General features: G+C 37.1%; 3 protein-coding genes across 4 annotated transcripts; all 3 read left to right on the forward strand.

Annotated features, from left to right (window-relative positions):
• The first annotated feature begins 3651 nt into the window (after positions 1-3651).
• Positions 3652-4092, forward strand: LOC127375148 (ribonuclease-like 3). Its single transcript, XM_051420984.1, has one exon. It carries the CDS (start codon positions 3652-3654, stop codon positions 4090-4092), a length of 441 nt encoding a protein of 146 aa, XP_051276944.1.
• Positions 4093-7664: 3572 nt separating this feature from the next.
• On the forward strand, positions 7665-8728 carry LOC127374315 (ribonuclease-like 3). The gene is made up of 2 exons (XM_051419493.1): positions 7665-7814; positions 8231-8728. The coding sequence occupies exons 1-2, from the start codon at positions 7707-7709 to the stop codon at positions 8669-8671; spliced, it is 549 nt and encodes a 182-aa protein (XP_051275453.1). The 5' UTR covers positions 7665-7706; the 3' UTR covers positions 8672-8728.
• A 2653-nt stretch (positions 8729-11381) lies between these two features.
• LOC127374299 (signal-regulatory protein beta-2-like) lies at positions 11382-15040 on the forward strand. Of its 2 annotated transcripts, XM_051419464.1 has the most exons (6): positions 11384-12435; positions 12540-12866; positions 13106-13462; positions 13597-13731; positions 14464-14522; positions 14600-15040. In XM_051419464.1, exons 1-6 carry the CDS (start codon positions 12393-12395, stop codon positions 14726-14728), a joined length of 1050 nt encoding a protein of 349 aa, XP_051275424.1. In that variant the 5' UTR covers positions 11384-12392; the 3' UTR covers positions 14729-15040. The 2 variants fall into 2 exon arrangements, with proteins under 2 accessions (XP_051275425.1, XP_051275424.1); XM_051419465.1 differs by lacking the exon at positions 13597-13731 and having other exon boundaries at positions 11382-12435.
• The last annotated feature ends 2659 nt before the right edge of the window (positions 15041-17699 follow it).

Below are 17699 nucleotides of genomic sequence, written 5' to 3' on the forward strand. Positions count from 1 at the left end.
TGTATTTTCTTTACACCTCTGATTGCAATGATACATCAGAGGTTGAGATGTCATCATTAGGTGTGAAAATGCTCCTTAACCAGACACATACACAGTCATTAAGAACGGCTAAAGACCTACACACAGGGAGCTGTTCAGTACCTGGAGACAAATTAAATGTGAGAGATACTAATGATGTGTGCGTGTGTGTGTGTGTGTGTGTGTGTGTGTGTGTGTGTGTGTGTGTGCGTGTGTGTGTGTGTGTGTGTGTCTGAACAACAACAGAAAATGTCCTGTGATAATATACAGTAAGTAGGTGTTTTCCAAAGTTCTACACTGATCTACCCAATATGTCCAAAAGTATGGGGACACCCCTCTCCATGATTTGGATTTGGCCCTTTAGTTCCATTGACAGGAAATCATAATGCTAAAGCTTACAATGATGTTTTAGAAAGTGTGCTTTCAACTTTGGGTAAGACCTAGGATGGCAGAATTACTCGAACAAAACAACAGCATTATAATGAAGTACTGTAGCACTGCAGAAATGCCCTGACCTATAAATCATGTTCTCACAACATAACAAAACATGTTTGTTTGATAAAGACCCTAAAACATTTCATATCAAAATTATGATGATTAATGATTCATATTTTTTTCATTTAAAGTAAAATTTGTGATGCAAAAATGATCATTCTAACACTAAACGTCAATCATATAATTATATCTGTCACAGTAATTGCAATATGATGTTTTTACCATTTCATGCAGCCCTAGTAAGACCCTTTCCTGTTTTAACATGACAAAGCCAAGTCCATAAAGAAACGGTTTTCCAAGTTGGATGTGGCCTGCACAGAGCCCTGAAACTCTTGTGGTTGAATGGCAGTAAAATCCCTGTTGCCAGCTTCCAAAATCTTGTGCAAACCTGAAACCAGAAGAGAGGCTGTTATAGAAGCATATTCATTTTGGAATTCTTATCACCCTACTGTACAGCGCAAATGAAAAGCTGACATGTAAAAAGGGATGTCTTTCAGTCTTTTTCTTATATAGGCCAGTAGTCAGGACCTTGCCTTCACATTTTTGAGCACAGTTGAAGCATGTAGGTCAGTACCATCATTGTGTAGTAAAATTTAAATGACAACACCTGTTCAGATACAGAGTCTTGAATGTGGTGGTATATCACTGCCAAACACCACAAGCACAAATGAGATCAACATGCACAACTCAAAGACCTGCATGCGCATAGAGCTTTTCAGAAATACTTTGTGTTTTCAACTCCTTAGTGCATTCCCTGGCCTATTCAAATCTTGAAAAGGCTTGAGGATGGACATGGGAGATAGAGATGAGATGGAGAATCACAAGATAACTCATGGCTGATTGGACAGGCACATGCCTCCATCACCTCAACAAGAGAGAGAGAGAGAGAGATTTGGGATTCAAATTGAATTTGACCAAGACTGCAGCATAGTGCATGTCATATGCATTCCAGTAGTCACTGCATGCTCCAACTCTATAACATTTTCAACCTAGCACCTCAGCTCATATCCAGAGTTTGTGAGCATTATAATACAGGCTGTTAGTAAGAGTATGGAGTTTGGTCGTGCATAGATGTGCTTTCTGTCAGACCATTTTGAAACTCTACCTGTATTACAGACATAATAGGCTATGGTAGACAGACTTTCACAATTACAACTAAAAGACATGATAGCCAGCTGGCTAACGTTATTTAACTAATCTAACTGTGTTGCAGTCAGATATCTTATTTGCTAGCAAAGGACACAATAAGCTATGTTACACCAATTATGCATTGAATATTATATGTTTTCTAAGACACACAGAGTTCTTCGTGGTCTGCCAGGCTTCGTCCTGTGGCCAATCACAAAAGATGAGGACTGCAACAAATCATATAGGGAGAGCCAATGGCAAACAAATCCGCAATAAGTGAAAGGTCAGGGGATCACTAAAATATTAGATTTAATCATGTCCTACATTCATCAACCATGAATGTCTATACAAAGGTTTATCCCAATCCTGTAGATGTTGAGTGAAGTGAAAACGTTGACCTACTGGTGATGCTAAAGAAAGTCAGATGATCACCAAAGTAATTATTCATCTTCTTGGCACTCAGAATGTCTGGGTTACATTTCGTGACAATTAATTTAATAGCTGATGAGCTATTTCAGTCTGGACCAAAGTGGTAGGCTGACGAACAGAACAATGTTGTCATCTTTAGAGCCTTACTACTAATATTACTAAAATCTGAGCTAGTTAACAAATGGTTGGAGACTTCATCCTTTATTTGTTAATTTGTAAAACTAACTATGTCTTACCAAAAGATGGCAGCAGTGTCAAAAGAGACACAACCTCTATCCTGTGGGCAGAATGTACCACAAGTAAGTTTGACAGTTCAAATGCAACAGTTTTTGAAAGATATATTGGTTCAGTGGGATTTACTACACAACATTTAATTGAAGACATTTTTCATCTTTAAAAATAACATTTAAATTCTAATAGATGAAGCAGTAGGGGAAGTGAAGGGAGTAACATATGCTTAAAGTGGCTTGTGGTGTTGCAGCAAAGCTGTTCAGCATTAGTGTATGCAGACAGAATGAGGTTGATGTTAGACTAGGGTTGTGGTCATGTATGATTGGACGGTGTATAGAACATGTGAGGGAGGAGAATTCACACGACAAGAAACCAAACTATAAAAGATTCAACCGTTTTCAGACACTTAAGCGTCACTGAGCAGTGTCTGTGATACAGGTAAATACACACTTTACAACACTTTATAGTGAGAAATTTGTTCAGTTACTGTAAACTGCAAAATAACAAATACTATGTATACTATGTTTCTGTTAGCAGGAAGGACTACTACATAAAGAAGAAAAAAAGCATCACATTTCTTCTGTCTGAGGTTTTCCATCTGATTTTACTCACTCTTCAATATCACAGTGTCAGTAAGTATTAACACAGGCCTTTTATCTTGTGATCGTGGTTTTTTGCTTTGAACCTGTGCAGCTTTCACTGAAGGTTTGCAAATCGTCATTATTTCACATTTTTTAACGTAGCTTTTTAAAAAAAAAATTATTTTGCTGTATTTCTATTAGTGTCACTAATCAACCCTGGCCACAGTATTGTTTGGGTGACTCATAACTGCCTTAATAACATTAAACATTTAAAAAAGTTTTTTTACAGGCCAGCTTTACTTGGGTGTAAATGTGTGAATCTGCAAACTGCAATATAGACAATATCCAGTCACTGCCCTCAGAGCTTCTTGCAGGCCAGGCTTTAAAGGGCAGTATGACTTGGGCACAGCAGCTCTTAGAGTTAAATTCTAATTTAAGCATGATATAATGTTTATTATTGTAACCATCTCAATAACGTTTGCTAATTAAAACTAAATAAAGAGTACAGCATCATTGTTGCAAGCTCGTCATAAACAAAGTATTGGATACATCGATGTTTGACCTGATGATGGCACAAGAGAAGGGTCAGGGGGTCATGAATCTCAGTACCAGATTGCATGGCAATCCATTTATTCATCACTGACATATTTCCGTATGGACCTAAGTGGTGGATCGACAGACCAACATTGCCAGCCGCAGGCTCATGCTACTATCTACCACCAATGTCTTAAAATGGCTATTTTTCCTGCCTTTTCTTTAACAGGGAATCATGAAGATCCAGCTTGTCTGTTTGCTGCTGGTGCTGCTCACTGCCACTGTGCTCACTCAGGATACAAAAATCAACAAGCGTTACAAGAAGTTCATAAACCAGCACATCATTAAGACTATGAGTGCAAGAAGCTGTTATAAAGAGATGCAAGAAAGAAAAATCAACATCAAGAAAAGCATGTGTAAGAAGATCAATACATTCATCCTAGCTAGCGCCGAAGACGTGAGATCTGTCTGTGTTGATAAAGGAGTGCCATATCATAAAATGACCAAAAGCATCGAAGACTTTGACATTGTTGTCTGCAACCGTACCAACAAGCAGGGCAAGCGTGCCAAGTGTCAGTACCATGGTGATAAACTCAAGAATAAAAAAATTCTGATCAAATGTGAAAAAGGATTTCCTGTGCACTATGATGGAGACATTGGTTACTGTGACAACTGATTGAACAGCTAATGTACTTCACTTGTTTGTTAAATAAAATGCTTTTGACACCTTACATTTGTGTATATTTTATAATATAACCTCAAAAAATAATCAACAGAGTAGTTTTGGATACCAATAGAAATAATATCTATTAATAATGGTTACTGTATGATTGGTCAGGTATTCGATTGAAACCTCCAGAACAGTTGGTAAATGAACCTTGAGGATTGTTTTGACAACTCTTGCTCCCAAAGTTTAACAATGAACCTTAAATGGAAGTTTTTAGATGATGTCCCAAACAGCATTGGACTTTACTGAAGTTTCACTAAACTATTATCCTATTAGTGTTATCTATTACATGAATATATACAGTCCCCTGGACTTAAGGTAGTATAAGGTGGTTACAAACAGGAAAGCATGCAACCACTCCTAAAGAGTGCTCACTGAACTTTCTAGGGTGTGTTTATTATATTCCAGATTAATTTATTAATTATAGTACAGAGTAATTGTTTCTGAGATTCTTCATTTTTAGGAGACAAAGTCACGACCAAGACAGAAAAAAAAGATTCCCCTTCAAGGCGACTTATAGTTTATAATTTTTATGTTGCTAGAGAGACAGTATATCTTCTATTTTAAGATGTTCATTTTGCACTATTTTTTGTAATGATCAAAAAGTAAATGCAGTCAAACAACAAATTAGGCCATATTATTTAATTCAAATATAGCAATTTCACTTGATATCATACTCAATACTCCCTAAATACAAAACAGCATATACCCTGAGAGCAGTGTTGTATGATAATTATCAATGCTTTTATTTTGAAAAATAATAAAATAGACTCGGTTGAGACCAACTACAATATCTGACGAATATTTAAGTCCAAGAGAAGTCCAAGACAAGTCCGAGACAATAGAAAGGTCATAGTCAAGTCAGTTATAAGCATTATTGTATCATTTAAAAACAATGTAAACATGATCATCAATGTGTAATCTGTGTAGCCTTTGTACTGTGATATGCACAACAGCCTGGGAAACTAACAGAGCCATGCACTCTTCTGACACAGAACAAAAGCTGTGGCTGCCCATTTCTCAGCCCCTGACCAAACACCCATACTAATTACTCAGAACAGGCTTGTGATGAATACCACAGGATGTTAAAAGTGTTAAACAAAAAAAGGTTAGAGATAAATTCTCAGGTTGTGGTTGTGGACCAGGTGTTTACAGGTGTTTGAATATTGTCAGTATAAAAAGCTAACGGAAGCATATAGTGGTATTTTTATGCTGTACATTCATTCATTGTTTCAAATATCTTTACAAAACATTGAAAAATACTATACTTAGGAAAGGTTTGCATCAGTCAACGCAGTTCTTTCTCTCTTGTTACAACACTGTGCAAAGGTAATTTGCATACGTGCATAGCAACAACCAGCAAAGCCACATGCAGCAGCTGCACTGACAGACAAAGGCTGTGGCTGGCCATTTTGGTCAAAGGCTGATTCATATACACGAGTGCATCATGAGGATAGAGGTGCAAAGAATAAGAGCTACGTGACTAGTTTACCCAGTTTTTGATTATTTGAGTTTATGCTTGCCTGTGTTCAGTATGTTTTTTTGTGACGCCCATCGTTGTTCAAGAGTACTAGAGCGCTATCTGGTGGTGGAACCTTTAACAGATCCTACCAGGGGAATCAATGGGTGAAAACAACACAAAGAGTTTTCCATAATTGACACTTGTCGGTTATTTGTTTCTTTGTTTCTTTGTTTGTTTGAATCTTATGCCATCAGATCGTTTTTAGAATATATAATCAGGACATGTATGGGATAAAGAGGTCACTTTAATTTTGTGAAATCCCCTAAGCAGAAACACAGGCATTTATCATTGTAACACAGTGCAAGCATCACTGTAGAAACAAAATACATTGCCAAAGGTTTGTACCCTTTTTATGTTTTGGGGCCAGAAAGAACATAATCATACAAAGTTAGCTTATAAAAACAAGATTAAAGACTAAAAACACTAAAATAGTAACAAAGTTTACCATAATAGAGATACACCACACAAGCAACAAATGCCAACATTTCAGTCTAATATGCACATTAATGATCCTAGAAATAAATAACATACTAATCTGACCTGTTGGCTTTATACTCATTTATTAAATTATAAAACCATCTGCTTCCCACCAAAAGATGGCAGTAGTGTTAAAGAGAGAAGTGAAGAGGACTAGAGAATCAAAGCTGGAAGGCCAGAAAGTAATCCACATGGGCAGTGTTGGGCAAGTTACTTTTAAAAAGTAATTAATTAGTTACTAGTTACTTCTTCCAAAAAGTAACTAAATTAGTTACTCAGTTACAAATTATAAAAGTAACTAGTTACCTCAGAAAGTAAGTACTGCGTTACTTTCAAGTACATTTTTAAATGCTCAAATGTGACCCCACCTCCACCCCTCTTTAACGGAACTTAAAATACATGTGCATGTTCAATTATTTATGATAAATCTGAATATTATAATGAGATGGACACTTAATACAACACATTATTAACAGAAACAATGTACACAAATCAAAACTATGTTAATGTTGCTGTGGGACAAAGTGAGACTAGCCTCCAATCAAATGCCATATATGTAGATATTATGTTTATATAGTGGATTGATACAAATAACGCAATAGATGTTTTGGAACTTTTGATTTTATTGCCCCTCAACAGGCCACAACTGGGCAAAATTAAATTATGCTTGTTAAGCACTATACCAAAAAGAAATAACAAATACTTCCATTTAGAGAAGGCTACTTTTGGATTATTTGGGCTCGCCATAGCTGTCTCTCGTTGACTGACTCGCTTGTGTTGTTCGTTGTGTGTCCGACTATGCGTGCTTTCGAACACCCGCCCAACTCTTCCTCTGATTGGCTTACCATGAAATTTTACTCAACCTCAGCCAATCGTCAGCATTTATGCGCTTGTCTTGTGCACTGCCCACTAACCAAGGAAGAACAGTAAAAAAAAGTCTTAGATCTAGTTCTGATCTATTCTGATGAAAAAAAGTTATTAAGATGGGAAGAGTAATCAATTAGATTACTTGTTACTGAAAAAAGTAACGCCGTTAGTAACGCCGTTATTTATAACGCCGTTATTCCCATCACTGCACATGGGTAACAGATAAAAGGTGTACGACCTTAATGTCACTGACTGCAAAAGAAACCCCAGTTTATTGTATTACTTCTGCATTCTGCATCAGCAAAAGTAAATATCTTTTTAATATATACTATAACTGAGTAAGAGGGAATCAAAATGCACACCAACTGAACAAATTCAAGAATTTTTTTTTTTTTTTTAGACCGTTATGAAGGGCATTGCAGCAGAAAATGGTATTCAGATATCTTGGAAATACAATAGAGTTTTAAGAATTGTTGTGACATTAAGCTCATGGGTTAAAATGTTGCTTTTCATACTTACATCTTTATTGTTATTAAAGATTTCTCCAAACAACAGATCTGGTATCTGGGTTTATTTGGATCATGTGCTTGTGATGTTGTGTTGTGTGTACAGGTTTGACAGCCTTGGTTTAGAACATTTTTTCTCAAACAGTAAAAAGACTTTTCCCTCTGGCCAATATAACAAGCTTACAATGTGAATGGCCTTCCCACTGTGTTGCCGAGACAAGAGATCAAAGTTCAAAACAAATTCTATAAATGAGTCAGCAGTTTACACAGAAGTCATCGTCTCTGTGTTCGTGATACAGGTAAATATGCTCTTTACTAGCTGTGTTGCATTTTCTCCTTACAGATAAAAAAAATCTGAATTTATGATGATCTTATTCTTGCTTTATCAGTATTATATATTTTTATATATTTAAATATATATTATATATTTTATGATCATTTTATGGATTTCTACAAGTCCCCAAAAGATATTTTTAATTTTGTGTCAATTATTTTCTTGTGTGCACAATATTTAAAACAATTAACCTTAAGACTTCAGGGGTCCATAGATTTAACTGTTCTCAGCTCTTGTCAAGTGTTGAGCAAAATATAATTTGCCACACTGATAATAAGCTTTAATGTTCATAAATATGTATTTATTATCATGTTTTATTCATAAAAATGTTTGTAAACCAACCAACTGAACAGAAATACTTTCCCACATTTTCTTCACCAGGGAATCATGCAGATAACATTTGCCTGTTTGCTGCTGCTTTGTGCAACTGTGCTCTCTCAGGATGCAAGCGTCTCTCAGCGTTACAGAAAATTCATAGAACAGCATATCAAGGGGGAAATGAGTGCGGACCGTTGTGATGATGAAATACGAAATAGAGGCATCTCCAAAACCAACAGCAATGAGTGTAAGGAGACCAACACCTTCATCCAAGCCACCACCAAGTTAGTTAGAGCCATCTGTGAGCGTGCAGGAGAGCCATATGGTGACATGACCAAAAGCCTCCAACCTTTCAGCATTGTAGTCTGTACACTGAGAAACCAGGATGCCAGACAACCCCGCTGTCAGTACCGTGGTCGACGGTACACCAGGAGAATTGCAATCAAATGTGAACAAGGCTTTCCTGTGCATTTTGAAAGGGATATTGTTCACTTTGAAAACTGATTAAACAGTAGCTGTGTACTCCAGCCTCCTGTTAAATAAAAAACATTTGACAGCTCACAGTTGTGTCTGTTCTTTAATACAGTCATGTGTAATAATTGAATAATTGATTGTAGTTGTACCATTGGAAACAAGATCATTAAACATATTTACAACACCACTGGTCATCGTCAGAAACCTTTCTTTTTATCTAGGAGTGATTGTACAGGCTATTGAAAAAATAGGCCAATAAATCCACTATAGATGTTCAATCAATAATAACTAATAAGATCAGCATGTATCGGGTTTTTCAAAACAGACATTAGCAACCTGTTTGATGGTGATCAGGAAAATGAAGCGCTGATAGAGACAGGGTTAATCTTTCTGCATGTAAACATGACCTGTGGTGCACATATACACTTTTTGATGGTATAATATATAAATCTTGTAAAGGAAGGCTGAAATAGAATAGACTTAGCCCAAATAGTCAAGTTCCTTTATATCAGTCCTGTAGCCCGTATCTTGAACTGTGACACAGCCTCATTATTTTGTTTTCCAAACATTATGTGGTTAATGTTTACAGTCCACTGCGTTCAAGGCTTCCCCAAAATTGAAACTGAACTTTGATATGTATTTGTTTAATTTAGCAGCGAAAGATGGCAGCAGTATGATGTGTTATTATAAAAGACAGCAAGGGGCAGAAAGGAACTGCAAGAGTCAATTCAATTCAATTCAATTCAATTTTATTTGTATAGCGCCAATTCATAACAGAAGTTATCTCAGGACACTTTTCAAATAGAGCAGGTCTAGACCGAACTCTTTAAAAAATTAATTACAGAGACCCAACAGTACCACCATGAGCAAGCACTTGGCGACAAGGGCAAGGAAAAACTGCCTGTTAAAAGGCAGAAACCTAGGATAGATCCTCCGGCTCTAGGTGGGTGGTCGTCTGCCTCGACCAGTTGGGGTGAGAGAGAGAGAGAGAGAGAGAGAGAGAGAGAGAGAGAGAGAGAGAGAGAGAGAGGCAGACAGAGAGAGAGCGAGAGACAGACAGACAGGTGCACAGCAACAACAGTATTGGCAATGGCAATCTAGCAGGACCATGGCAGGAGGCTCCACCAGGATCGGCAAGAACCTACGAGACGAGAAAGCACAAGAACTCCGGGGAAGATGTGAAGTTGGTAACATGCATTAATGGGACATGAATGAGTGCAGAAAGAGAGAGGAAGGGAGGAGCTCAGTGCACCATGGGAAATCCCCCGATAGTCTAGGCCTATAGCAGCATAACTAAGGGATGGTTCAGGACTCACCTGATCCAGCCCTAACTATAAGCTTTATCAAAGAGGAATGTCTTAAGCCTACTCTTAAATGTGGAGAGGGTGTCTGCCTCCCGAACCACAAATGGAAGCTGGTTCCGCAGGAGAGGAGCTTGGTAACTGAAGGCTCTGGCTCCTGGTCTACTTTTAGAGACTATAGGAACCACAAGTAGCCCAGCATTCAGAGAACGTAGTGTTCTAGAGGGGTAATAGGGTACTATGAGCTCTTTAAGATATGAAGGGGCCTGACCATGAAGAGCTTTATAGGTGAGGAGGAGGATTTTAAATTCTATTCTACATTTTACAGGGAGCCAATGCAGAGAAGCTAGTACAGGAGAGATGTGATCTCTTTTTCTAGTTCCTGTCAGTACTCGTGCTGCAGCGTTCTGAATTAATTGGAGCGTTTTAATGGACTTATTGGGGCAACCTGATAATAAAGAGTTGCAGTAATCCAGCCTTGAAGTAACTAATGCATGGATTAGTTTTTCTGCATCTGTCTGTGATAGGATGTGTCTAATTTTTCTAATATTACGTAAATGAAAGAAGGCAGTCCTAGAGGTTTGCTTTATGTGGGAATTAAATGACAAATCCTGATCAAATATAACTCCAAGATTCCTGACAGTGGTGCTAGAGGCCAAGTTAATGCCATCTAGAGTAACAGGGGTTTGGAAAAAACTTAAACTGACACTAAAATAATGGAAAATAAAGGAAAATATGCTCTTAGTTTTCATTATGTCATCATACTAATGACCCCCCCCCAAAAAAAAAAAATCAATGATAGTGATGGATCCCTAATACAATCAAAATATTTAATTATCCGACGTAGTAGACCTAGTATATGACAATATATACATTTCCTGATTTTACAAATTGACTCAGATTACCTGCTCCATTTAACAATTCAGATCAGCACAGATGTGTTGTGGGAGACCAGGACCACCAGTATATTTCTGTAGTTATATTAAGATTATAGGGATGTTTACAGTCCACTTGGTTCCTAATCGAAAACTGAACCAGTGGACAAGCATCTTGATTAGTTTGAATGAACTTGCTACCTTCATTCTCATTGAATGGACAAACCAGAAGATGGCAGCAGAGGAAAGCGAGAGCGAGAGAGAAAGAGACAGAGAGAGAAAGAGGGCTATTTGTGTTAACAAAAAGGATACACAGATATCCAAGTTGGAAGGACAGAAAGAAACTACCAAGTCATTATGGGAGTTAAAAGATAGTAAATACAAATATAATGCTACATATTTGACTATAACAATCAAAACAAAATGACTAAATTAGGTGCTTTAATCAAAAGTAAATATACCAAGCCCTGTTGGAAGTAAACTGCACACGTGTAGGTTAATTTTGAATGTTCGCTATTTTGCGTTAAGTCTAAACTGAAACATGTTTTTCCTAGTTAGGATTCTGTTTGCTCTACCAGAGGTGTAAAACATACAGCCCGATAGGCCGGTTCTGGCCAGTGTGTTGGGTTTGGCGGCCCATGAACTAAAATGAGTTTGAGGCCTTTGACAGCATCTTTATGAAGACAGCAACACCCACGCACTACAAACCACTAATTTATGAACAATGTTTTGATCACAGTCATATTTTGTCGCCACATTTTCAGATCACTTTGATCTTTGAACATCACAGGTGTTGAACTATGTAGCAGCTTTATCTTGGATGTTGCAGGCCGCTTGAATTTTTCACCCTGTCACTGCTCTCTTTGTGTGAACTTTGTTTATGACTAACCTTCAGTGCACAACCAAATATAGGATGATAGCAGTCCGTAATGTGACCTGACTCGGGTTATAGGCTTGCTGTTTTGTGCATTTAGAGGTGGGAGGTGTCACAACATAAAAAACATTTCAGTGGGTCATTTTGCCTCCCTCTGCTTTGATATTGTGTTCAGACACAATGGAGCAAATATTCTTTGATTAAAGCTAAAAATAATGTTTTTTAGTTCATAAAATTATGTTTGATGTGGTGATACTTTGCCTCTCTGGAAGACTATTTCCGATACCATCTGAGAGAGTAACAGCAAAGGTTTTCAGAATTTCTTGGAAATGGCTTGCAGCGGTTTAAATGAATTGCTAGTAAATTGTTAATTGTCACAGGATGAAAAAACATTGCTTTAGTGGTTTTCACAACATCTTTGTGTGTTAATTGTAGCGATGAATCATGTGTTTTCATGATAAGCAGTGTCAAAACCAAACTGCTTGTGCTGTCATGTTTGCAGATTGGAAAGACTTGGTTAGTTAATTTCCACTTTGGTGGTATACCAAAATGCCAACATGATGGCAGACCAATCGTATTGTTTTGAATCTATCTGTTCCCTCCCATTTTATTGTTCCCTCCCATTTAATAGAGATGATTAAGATTAATCATCCTGCAGTACAATCTAAATCAACTGCTGTCTCAAGTGGAATAACTAGAAAATGCTGATCATATTTTGCATAGCTCTCGTGTTCACAATTGGGCGTAAGTATGCACACAAAATTCAGTTTCACTTCTGTTTCTATTATTGTCACCTTATTATTGTAACTTTGATATAAATGATATATGGTATTCAATTGGTCTTTCAGGATGCACAGATGACCAAAGCTTTGTAAAAAAGACTGTTTGTCTTGGAGAAAATGTGACTCTAACTTGTAGTCGCCAGACTGGATCGCCAGGATACTTATTCTGGATCAGACTTGTTGTTGGAAAGTTGCCTGAAGTCTTAGGAAGGACGTATACTTTTGATAACGGCAACGTAAACAAGACTCCTCGCATTACAACAAAACAGGAGCCTGGAACATTTATTCTACATATTACCAAAACAGAGCTGAGTGATACTGCATATTACTACTGTCAACAAGTGGTTGAACTACAAACAACATTTCTGAATACAACCTTTCTGAGAGTCACAGGTAAACTGAGCAATAGTCACCTTATTGATCAACTTACAACTTCTGTTTTGAACAATGTACTGTTCACTCTTGCATTAAATATAAATACATTTCTGCAATTCAAACAAAAATATATTTTATAGGGAAGGTTGGCGATGACATTTATGATTTTAAATAAGCACTTGAGTACTTACTACACATTCTTCTTGTTATGCATTCTATATAATGGAAATACAGAAATATTCCAATATATTTTCCAGGACCAGAACTTGATATCACTGCCGCCATTCAAGTCCCTCCATCTGATTCAGTCCGTCCAGAAGACCCAGTGACTCTGCAGTGTTCAGTCCTCTCTGACTCTAAGAAGAAAACGTGTCCAGGAGATCACAGTGTGTACTGGTTCAGAGCTGGATCAGGAGAATCTCATCCCAGTTTAATTTACACTCATGGAAACAGTGGTGATGAATGTGAGAAGAGTCCTGAGGCTCACTCTCCACAGAAATGTGTCTACAACTTCTCTAAGAACGTCAGCTCCTCTGATGCTGGGACTTATTACTGTGCTGTGGCCTCATGTGGAGAGATATTATTTGGAAATGGAGCAAAACTGGACATTAAAGGTAAACACCATTTTGCATATTTACTCTTTTTGAAGTCTAGTATATATCCATCATTTACCAGGAGACGACATTAAAGACCTTTACTTTTACTCCTCATTAACTTTTGTCGTATGTACTTTTTCTTAATATTTCAGCTCCCACGTTTGGCGAGTCTCAGTGGACCAATACCATTCTGTTTCTGTTGTGTGCTGCTTTGGCTATAAGTTTGATTGTTATAGCCTTACTGATGTACTCCGTCAAAGAAAACAGGAAGTGCAATTGTTGTAATGGTAATAAAATTTACTTCACTCATGATTTAGCTAATTTTACTCTCTAAACATAGAGTGCAGCATGAAGTCCTATAACCCGGAAATTAGTATTAGTATTTAGTAATTTTTACTCGTCCAGTTCCTTCTCTTCAGAGTCAATGTTTTTTCTTTAATGGGATTTTGGTTAGATGTCAGAAATAAGGTCTAAGATTAACACAAGCTTTTTTCATGTTTTTTTCCACAACATAATATACATCAGTAAATACCCCACCTGTGAATTTAGAAGCTTTTATGTGTCTTTAAAAAGGTGGTTGCTAAAAAGTGGGTAAATGACATTAATCTACTCAGTAGTCGGCTTTTTTACTCTCTTCTGAAATTCTAACACAAACTCTGCAATTAGCAGATTGTAATTAAAAGATTTAATTACAAGTGGTTTGTTTGCAGCCTAATGTTAGCTTTTTACCTCTTGTGATGTTGAAAATCTTGCTGAGCAAAACGTGTAAATGTGATAAACCTTTGAAATTAGTCAGCATTGGCTTAATTTCTACAGTAATACAAAACCCAGTGGAAAAAAACTGTTTTGTTGAAGGAACCAGGGCAATGCCAGGTTGGCTAACAAAAATATGTCCTCCCTGCAGCACTCCATTAGTGACATGTTTCTTGGCTGACTCCATCATTTAAATGAAAATAAAATGAAACCTGTTCATCTTTACATGCTGATTGTTATTTATGGTTTATCATGTTCTAATACAGCTGCTGATGCCCTGCAAATGAATGCTGCAACAACCACTGGTCATCAGCAAAGTCTGCGGGTAAGTCATTTATTTTAAAAATTAAATGTTTAGTTGGTAACTCCCACCTAATAACATTTTCCCATATATTTATACAGACAGATGAAGACTGTGTCATTTATTCTGTGCCAAACTTCACTGGAGAGAAGGCTGGAAGGAGTGTAAGGAGAGGTGCAAATGCAGGCGAGGGAAAGAGCATCTACTCTAACGTCAGGGTTGTGGAATAGCAACATAAACCGAAGGTCTTAATTGATGTTTGTTTAATGCTTGTATAGCACACCATGGGTGATATTTAGCAGCATATTATGTTATAAAGCAAATATGTCAGGCATGATATACAAATTTTTATATTTATTTACTTTTGTTTTGTTTGTCTCACAGTTTTATGATGGGCCCACAAATGGGCTTTTTGTTGCGAGGTCAGTGTTAAACGTGTTTCCAACCTGTCTCTTTTGTATGTACAAGAAATTTCAATTTTCACAGCTATATTCAAGCTTTCTATGTCAAAAAAAGCCAAATCATAATGTTCTTGGACAACTAACAGGCAAATGTAATTAAAGAAGTCTTGAAAACCTAACCTACGGTCTCATCTCATGTTTGAGGAATCAATTGTACCTTGTTATAAGAAATGTTGGGTATGTGTGTATAATATGTTGTACAACCATACAAAATGATCCTGCTGGCTTTTTGCCACTTTTAATGCGTTCAGTTGTGCTGAGCCGTGCCTGAGATGGACCTTCTCAAGAGTAGGGCCAAAGCGCACTCCAACCGGCTCTAGTGATTGTTAGCTGACTGCAGCTCCTGCTCCCCCTTAAAGAGTCAACTGCTGTCATAAGAGCAGAGAGAGAGAGAGAGATGTTTTTAAAAGTCTCTGAGTGTTCAGCTCTTTTGTAGATTCTAATTGAATCTCTGTGGTTTGAATTTTAGTTTCTCTGCTCCGTCTCTGTTTGTACTTTCAAATATCTGCTTTATTTTACTGTTTTATATTCACTTTCGGTTCTATAGTAGGTGTGTTTACTTACTTGAGTTGCAGTCTGCTACACTGTTAGATGGCACTAAATCCTACACAATTCATTCAGGTAGTGGTCGAAAGAAACCAAGTATATTTACTCAAGTGAAATAGCATGACTAAAAAAATAGAAGATCAGCAAGGTAAACATAATGGACATATGTTAATGGTCTCAAAGAAAGTGTAGGTAATGTGTGTTTGAATGTTTGTATTAGAGGAAGTGATATAACGATTGGAAAAATACAAGTAAAAATAAGAAAGGGGGTGCATTATTGAAAACCAACTAAATAATATGAAGTAGTTAAAACTAGCTCTACCTAGAGAAGCTGTGTCTGTTAAATGCTGCTTTCTCGTGTATCAGTATTAAAAATCTGATAATGTCAAAATAACATATCAGTCACTAACAAGTACTTTTACTTTTTTTATTTTTTGAAGTATTTTGCTGATAATATTAATTTTTACTACAGTAGGCATCCACTGCCCACTTTTAAGAGAAGTATAATGCAGTTTGTGTGTTTGAAAAGCAAAATGGTTCAACAACAGAATTGCTGTGGATGTGTGACACATCTGACCCAAAAGCTAAACTAAAACTAAATCATTTGATATAATTTGTCTGTTGCACGATATTTAACATCATGTGGTAACCATGGTACATTTAAAAGCTGGCACATGCACAGTCTGTTTGCCCAAGACTCAACAAGTGTCCTCTTGGCTGCTGTTAATTGTTTTAGGTTATTATATAGTTATTAATAGTTATAACTATATATTAGTTGTGTTATTAATGTTTTTAAATTAATATAGATAGATAGATAGATAGATAGATAGATAGATAGATAGATAGATAGATAGATAGATAGATAGATAGATAGATAGATAGATAGATTCATCGCTAGTAGAAGATAGATAGATAATTAGACAGCTTATTCAGCCCCAAGGGGATATCCACAAACTGTTAATCAATAATAATAATAATAATAATAATAATAATAATAATAATAATAATAATAATAACAACAACAACAACAAGAGGAGGTCAATTTAGAAGAACTAATAGAATAAAGTAGAATAAATAGCTAAATAATGAGCATGGGGCTAGTGTCCTAAGGTGCATGGTCAAATCAAGTGATTGAAAGGCCTAAGGTGCATAAGTAGTGTCAGTAAGTCAGTGGTCACATAATGCAGGGTGCACTGCGTTAGGTGGTATAGTTAACTAAAGGGCAGACATAATGGAGTTTAGAGTTTTTCTCCCCTGGGTGGAGTTGAGGAGCCTGACGGCGTGGGGGAGGAACGATCTCCTCAGTCTTTCAGTGGAACAGGACAGTGACAGCAGCCTGTCACTGAAGCTGCTCCTCTGCCTGTAGATGGTGCTGTGCAGTGGATGCAGTGGATTGTCCATGATTGACAGGAGCCTGTTCAGCGCCCTTTGCTCTGCCACAGATGTCAGTCTGTCCAGCTCTGTGCCCAACACAGAGCCTGCCTTCTAATGAAGGAAAGATACACTAGTATCAACAAAAAAATACATATATTCTCAATGGGCAGTTTTGCTTGTCTTTTAAATCTTCGTTGTCCATAAAACGAGCTTTGTGATGTCGCCGCCACTTTGGGAAGTCTAAACTGATTTTCAGCTGTTGGTAGAGCGGCTCATGTGGATGTCTGTCATGTATATCTGTTAATATCACAATGGATGTGCACTATGTTATGGCATTATTTGACTGTTGTGCCCATGCGAACAGACACCTCTCAAAAATCACGTGAAAACAGATATGAATGGATTCTGTCCACAGAAACACCAGAGATCTTTTAACTTGAAAAGGATACAAGCATACAAAAGGATTAAACTTTTTTTTTTTTCATGTCTGTGACATATTCTACAGATATAGACATTGCAGGTGTTAGTTTGCACCCTCACACATGGAGGGATCTTTTTAAGACATTGAAAATCGATGTCCAGACCAACTTTATATGGTACACATGTCACCGCCATAAAGACTTTGGACTGGTTTTGCAATGAAGGTTTTCTAGAAAATTGTTTTCCATTTAAGCAATGGAAGCTGAGAGAACATCCTCAGTTTCTATTTAGACACTGGCTTGTGAGTGTGTCACTTTGGTCAAGTAACGGATTGTCACTGAAATGTGATGCTGCAGTTTCACATAATTCTCTTCTATTCGGACTGCCCACAAAACCTCAA

Source organism: Dicentrarchus labrax, unplaced genomic scaffold (assembly GCF_905237075.1).
Source record: "Dicentrarchus labrax unplaced genomic scaffold, dlabrax2021, whole genome shotgun sequence".
Taxonomy (NCBI): Eukaryota; Metazoa; Chordata; class Actinopteri; family Moronidae; genus Dicentrarchus; species Dicentrarchus labrax.

Bases quoted from the DNA above. Each gene is read 5' to 3' on its own strand.
- LOC127375148 (XM_051420984.1), top strand. From the start codon at position 3,652: ATGAAGATCCAGCTTGTCTGTTTGCTGCTGGTGCTGCTCACTGCCACT.
- LOC127374315 (XM_051419493.1), top strand. From the start codon at position 7,707: ATGGCCTTCCCACTGTGTTGCCGAGACAAGAGATCAAAGTTCAAAACA. The intron at 7,815-8,230 runs GTAAATATGCTC...TTTCTTCACCAG, and splicing joins TCTCTGTGTTCGTGATACAG to GGAATCATGCAGATAACATT.
- LOC127374299 (XM_051419464.1), top strand. From the start codon at position 12,393: ATGCTGATCATATTTTGCATAGCTCTCGTGTTCACAATTGGGC. The intron at 12,436-12,539 runs GTAAGTATGCAC...TTGGTCTTTCAG, and splicing joins TCTCGTGTTCACAATTGGGC to GATGCACAGATGACCAAAGC. The intron at 12,867-13,105 runs GTAAACTGAGCA...TATATTTTCCAG, and splicing joins AACCTTTCTGAGAGTCACAG to GACCAGAACTTGATATCACT.